The 6,658-nt window shown below is 38.0% G+C and overlaps 1 protein-coding gene across 2 annotated transcripts in view; it reads left to right on the forward strand.

The window, feature by feature from the left end:
• DMXL2 (Dmx like 2) overlaps positions 1 to 5,379 on the forward strand; it is a 169,825-nt gene extending 164,446 nt beyond the window's left edge. For both annotated transcript variants that reach the window (XM_020869203.2, XM_020869204.2), the window contains 4 exons: positions 793 to 884; positions 1,557 to 1,609; positions 3,059 to 3,276; positions 3,920 to 5,379. In XM_020869203.2, the coding sequence (XP_020724862.2) occupies positions 793 to 884; positions 1,557 to 1,609; positions 3,059 to 3,276; positions 3,920 to 4,129 (573 nt within the window). In that variant the 3' untranslated portion in view covers positions 4,130 to 5,379. The remainder of the gene's footprint in view (positions 1 to 792; positions 885 to 1,556; positions 1,610 to 3,058; positions 3,277 to 3,919) is intronic.
• Positions 5,380 to 6,658: the final 1,279 nt, after the last annotated feature.

Here is a 6,658-nt window from a genome sequence, read left to right on the forward strand (position 1 = left end):
ATAAAGTCTTTATGGAAGTGGAAGTGACCTTCAACCTACCCTCTGGCCTTTGTCATTTCTGTAAGCTACCAAAATAATTCCACACAGAAAAATGTCTATTTTATTGTAAATACCCTGCTCCTCCTGACTCCTCACCTCCAAGTTGCTGTTCTTCCACACCTGATCCAAAAAGGAGAGTCATGTCTGTCTCAGGAAGTGGTTCGCTACTGCTCTGGAGCATCCTCAGGCAGCCTTGGGCAACCTTAAACCTGTGGGTTATTTTGCGGGACCACTTTTGACTTTGTTTTTTATTACTGCTCTTTACCTGGGGTGAGGGCAGGGCCCACAGAGCTGGGAAGGAAGGTAGATATCTATATTAAGGTTACAGTTTGACTTGGAGTCCTTCAGGTTTAAGACTAGAGGGACATGTAGGAATTGTTGCTCTTTGGGTGGTGGCTGTTATGATTTAATATTATTAAAGCTTATTAAATGTATTTGAGATAAGCACTGAAATTGCCTGGGCCCTTAATATAATTAAATTGCTCACTTAAATTCATGTACTTGGTGTTTTATCCCTTTGTTACATAATCTAAAAAACATCACCTTTAATTCCATGTTTTTACCAACTTCTTTAAGTTTGATATTAGCCAAATAATGTGCAGGTGACAGCAAATCCTATCGTTTACTCTTTATTCTTGATTTTAAGAACTGCTCACAGCCTGTGCATTTAGTAGATGATTGGCAGAGCTGTGTGTGGGCGTCCCACATTTCACTGGGCTCTGAGATAACCCCAACTGCACTTCTTTCCCACAGAGCTGGCAGTGCCACAGTAAAGCCACCAGTGACTTTGTGTTTGTTACCTCTTCGAGTCTAGTCGCCACATCTGGACACTCCAATGACAATAGGTAGGTTGACAAAGATGCAAACCAGAAATAAGCCTATTTTAGGCAGAAAGGCACTCTTGCTAGGAAGTATGGATTTCTATATTTAGTCAGGTTTTTCCACCTCAGAAATACAAAAGCTTTGTTACAAATTCTTTTGAGTAGTTTTCCTTATCAGAAAGAGGCCAAAATTACTCCCAATGTAAGCTATTAATAAGTATGTGGAATTTTTTTTAACTGCTGTTAAATGCTGGCAGATTTTTGAGACTGTAGCATTCTCAACATTTTCTTTGCCTCCGATTGTTTTCATTGGCAGCATGTGCCCATGAATGATGCCTCTCCTTTCCCTGTGGTGTTGATGCCCAGGAATAGAGAAGCATCTCTTCTACTCAGGAAATAATGTCTCATTTTCCCTGGAGTAATAATGGAAGAGCGAGAGGGCCAGGAGATGAGATGGGGATGAGTCAGGTGGGACCATGTGAGACACAGAACCGTGTCGTTTGAAAAGGATAGACTCTTGGAAGAGATATATCCTCAGTCCTAACCTCTACCCTTGTCCTAGTTGAGAATCACTACTTTATAAATGTAAGTGAACCAAAAAACCATAAGACTCAATAAGTAAAAATATTTGTTGTAAGGACGTAGTTTATGCCAGTGATGACTTAGAACAACTTGTCTATGATGTATTTTTATTAGAAATGTATGCCTCTGGGACACATTGATAACACCCGGAAACAGCCTCATTCATGGTGAGTCAACTCTTCGATTTTCATTATGCTATGAAAAGTGCTTTCCTGGTTTTAACTAGTAAATTCAGTGTGTATAGTTTGTTCATGGGTTAATAAAAATGGAGAAATATATAGAATGAATAAAATTCTAAAATTTAACTAGAATATCTGGCTGGCTTGCTGAGGTAAATATGTGTGGTCACAGATATCCAGCTAGGCTAGAATAATCTTTGTGTTGTATTCCCTTCAGCAAATATGGTATGAGGAGTGGTGCTACTAACAAGTCTTCCCAGATGGTGCTAGTGGTAAAGGACCCACCTGCCAATGCAGCAGTCACAGGAGACAAGAGTTCGATCCCTGGGTTGGGAAGATCCCCTGAAGAAAGTCATGGCAATCCACGCCAGTATTCTTGCCTGTAGAATCCCATGGACAGAGGAGCCTGGTGGGCTTCAGTCCATATGGTTGCAAAGTCAAGACTGTTGAGGGAGTTAGTGGCAAAGTATTTATTGAGCTCAACAGAAATGAGATCATATTTTAAAGAATTAAACCTAAGCATAAAATAAAAATTAACCTTATGATGAATTAGAAATGTGAACAATGCCAGTTGAACATTATTCCTTTTGTGACAGTGTTTCCAGATTGCCATCCTAAAGATCAGTCTTCCACATAATGCCACCAAAAGTGCTCAAAGCTCTAGTAAGTTTTGAGTTAAAAAAAGCTAGGTGGACTTAAAAAAAAAAGAACAACAAAGATTTCTTTTATGATGAAGATTTATTATTTGAGAGATGTAATTTTCAATTTTGATTGAAAAATTCTTTTTTTTGTGAGTAATTATTAACATCTTATAAATTAATATTAAGGCTTTAATCATATTAGAATTCAGAGGGTCCCAGGAAGGATAGCTTCTTAATTTGTAGCTGGCAGTTTTCACACTAGTGTAGTTTTAATTACTTCGCTAAGAAGAACTTTATTTTTGAGGTATAGTTGATTAACATTGTAAATTTCTGCTATGTAGCAGAGATTCAGTTGTACATACATTCTTTTCCATTATGGTTTATCACAGGATATTAAATAAGGTTCCCTGTGCTCTAGAGAACTTTTGATGTGGCTTTATGTATCGGCAGGTATTGTGGAAGGGTAAATACTTGTTATTGGTGTGTATTAGTAAAGACATCAAGTATCACTGAGAAGCTTGTTCTCCTCTGCACTTCGGCTTCTGCATTCTTTGGAGACAGTATAGCTTAGGTAGGGCTTAAATTTCCTGTGTATATGTGTGTTTTCACACTGAGGTTATGAATAATAAGTTTTTTTCTGTCAGTGCTTGCCATCTTTTTACTTTGATCATGATTATAGAAATTTAGAAGAGAAACTGTGACAGTAATTTCTGTATTACTGAAATATGTGTTTAAAAATTACCAGCAGTGCCAAAGTAGACACGGTTTGGGAAGGGCTCTTGATGTTTCTCTTCAGGTTTCACATGCCATGATCATGGTGCCACGGTGCTTCAATATGCGCCAAAACAGCAACTCCTCATATCTGGAGGCAGGAAAGGATACATCTGCATTTTTGACATCAGGCAGAGACAGCTAATGCGCACATTCCAGGCGCATGACTCTGCTATTAAGGCATTGGCTCTTGACCCCTGTGAGGAATATTTTACTACAGGTTCAGCAGAAGGTAACATCAAGGTGAGTCAGTATGAGAGATGTGTGAATGTGCTATTACGTTTATCTTCTGTCAAGGCTGATTGGGAAGGGGAACCAAAGCAAAAAACTCACCACCCTCTTCATGTGAATACTGTATCTTGCTTCCTTCCTTCCTTCTGTGTGGTTCCTGTTGGGACCTAGAAAACCAGATGAACTCAGTATATTCTCAGATCATTAAAAAGCTTTAAAGAACTCTATGTGTTTAATTAACACATGCAGTTTCTGGGGACCTCCTTCCCTCTTCCCACCTCTGTCTCCAGTCCCTGACTGTGTTTTGCACAGTTGAGGTTTCCAGATAAGTGAGGCGGTACTGTTCTTTTATACTGCCCCAGGGCCAAAGCTTAGTCTGTTAGGAATGTATTTAATTGAACTAGAGATGGGGTTGTATATGGTTAATATTGAAACAAGAGGATGTGAAAAGAATTTGAAAGAAGGTGCAGGGAACTGTAAGGATAGTAAATGAGCCCTGTGCATAGTGCTGTTGGGAAGGAGGTGGTTGAGGGGAAGGTTGGGCTTTAAAGAGATCATTTGGGCTGGGAGAGCACAAGTGAAGGCCATGTTTTTGAAAGTTTCTCCTCTCCTAAAAGACTTACACTTCTTGTTTTCACGTTTTCCTCTAAACTAGGTTTGGAGATTGACAGGCCGTGGCCTGATTCATTCATTTAAAAATGAGCACGCTAAACAGTCCATATTCAGGAACCTGGGGGCTGGAGTCATGCAGATCGACATCACCCAGGGCAACCGGATCTTCTCCTGTGGGGCAGACGGGACATTGAAAACCAGGGTTTTGCCCAGTGCTTTTAACATCCCTCATAGAATTCTTGACATTCTGTAGGCTTAAAGTTTGGGGCTTTATTTTTATAAACACTTCAGTTTAAAACACCCTGCAGAAATTATTAGGCATTTCTGCTCTCCAAGCAGTTGTTTACCCCTTGAAAACAATACAGAGAATCTCTGTGTAGAATCTGATCCAAGGTGAGCGTTAGGCCGAGTTGTGCCTATGTGGGCTGGTAGAATGACTGTGCATGTAACCTTTTATCATGCTGACAATATTTAAATAAAGCAAAACCTAGTGTTGTATGAAGGGTAGCTATTCTTTACAGCATTTAGCAAACCTGACTCAGAAAACAATCAAGGTTAGAAGTTAGCCTGTAACTACATTATAATAATGAGAAGGACTTTTACACCAAATATAGGAAGAAAATGTTGCTGTTTCCGGTTTTTCTTTCTATTCTTACCACTGATTGTAGCATGCCTGCAGTCTCCTTTGTTAAATGAAGAACAGTCATAAGGAGTTAGAAGCTCCAGGTCACCAGAGACACTCTAAGCTTTGGAGCCATGTGCAGTGACTAGTTCTCTGCTGTGAGAGGTTGTTCCCATTCTTTCCTGCTGAATATTTTTCCTATTAGTGTTTATACTGAGCTAGTACTGTAATTTGCAAATGAGTGCAAATTTAAATGCAATGTTTTCCTCACAATTTGCACATTCACATTTTTTGGACTGCTAGTTTTTCTATTTAAATATTTGCCTTCATGTTAGGAATGTAATACGTGGACATGACATATTTGTAGTTAACCAAAACATACCAAGTTAATACTTCATTTTTGAGTCTAGTTTAGTACTTTTTCTTTTCACTATTCAAGGTTAAACACCGCCAACATTTGAAGGCTATGTTGAAACTACACCAGTAGAGCATTTCATATCATAATTAAAATGAATGTTAGGCTTTTTGTGGCCAGTTAATAGTTGATGAGATTGGTGATATTATTTATTATCACAGCCTATTGTATAAACTATGCAGAGTTAAATATTATTTGCTTGAAAAATATTAGCCACTGTTGTCATATTTTGCTGTACTTCTTGGTTATGACCAAAAATATGTTCTTGAAATATTGAAACCAGTGTCTGTGTGTTTAAATGTTTACCAGCAAATTGTCTTATCATGTTAATGAGAATGTTTAATGCCTGTGCAGTAAATAGTAAAATATAATGGCATCAAAGCACCTTTCTCTGAAGGCAGTGTGGTATTTAGGCTGTGAAATACATATGTAAAAGAAAAATAAAATATTATTTGTTAGAGTTTTATCTCAGTTTGGTGTGGCATTCTTTGATAATATTTATAACAGTTGAGATCATTTTAACTTTAATAAAACTTTGCTTAACTATTGGAAAATTCTTAAGATTAAATTAGGCAGTTCATTCACTTGCAAATATTTATGAGTGTCTTCTGTCTGAGAAGCCATTTTAGGAAACGGGATATAGAGCTGACCAGACAGAAGGCACACGATGTTGGGGTTTAGTAGGGTAAGAACTAATATTACTTTATCTTCTTGTTGATTGAAGTTAGAGTGCATTTTGGTGTCCATACTGGTGAAGGAGCTAAGCTGGGGATGGTCCTCATGTGGACTGGTGAAGAAAAGAGGAGGGAGGATGCCTAAATACATAAGAACACAAATTCGACAAAAATTATAAGCATACACATACACTTACCGGGGCTTTTCCCAATGGCTAAGCAGGTAAAGAATCCACCTGCAATGCAGGAGACAAGCGTGTGATCCGTGGGTCAGGAAGATCCCCTGGAAGAGGAAATGGCAACCCACTCCATTATTCTTGCCTGGAAAATCCTAGGGACAAAGGAGTTTGGCGGGCGACAGTTCATGGGGTCACAAAAGAGTCGGACATGACTAAGCATGCATGCACATACACTTACCACAGTTCTGTATACAGTAACTTCTATATGTTGCATTCTTCCCATCACTGTATATATACTAAAATAGTACCTGGTGATTTGGTCAATCTGTAAGATAATAAAATTTTTCAAAATTGTAGATTATTTACAATACTGTGATAGGTGTGCAGCAGAGTGATTCAGCTACATGTGTTTTTTCCAATTGTTTTCTATTATACTGAATGCAGTTCTCTGTGCTATGCAGTAAATCCTTGTTTATCTATTTTGTATATAATGATGTGTATCTGTCAATCCCATACTCCTGATTTATCCCCCATACCACCTTTGGTAACCGCAAGTTTGTTTTCTATGTAAGTCTGTTTCTGTTTTGTAAATAAATTCATTTGTATTATTTTTTTAGATTTCACATATAAATGATATCATTTGTCTTTCTCTGAAGGTTTACTTAGTATGAAAATCTTGAGGTCTATCCATATTACTGCAAATGGCAGCATTTCATTCTTTTTAATGGCTGCATAGTATTCCATTGTGTATATATACACCATATCTTCTTTATCCATTCATCTGTTGTAAACAGTGCTACTGTGAACACTGGGTGCATCTATTTTCAACTTGGAGTTTTCATCTTTTCTGGATATATGCCCAGGAGTGGGATTGCAGGATCATATATGCTAA

The sequence above is a fragment of the Odocoileus virginianus genome, chromosome 6 (assembly GCF_023699985.2).
Source record: "Odocoileus virginianus isolate 20LAN1187 ecotype Illinois chromosome 6, Ovbor_1.2, whole genome shotgun sequence".
In the NCBI taxonomy this organism is placed as follows: Eukaryota; Metazoa; Chordata; class Mammalia; order Artiodactyla; family Cervidae; genus Odocoileus; species Odocoileus virginianus.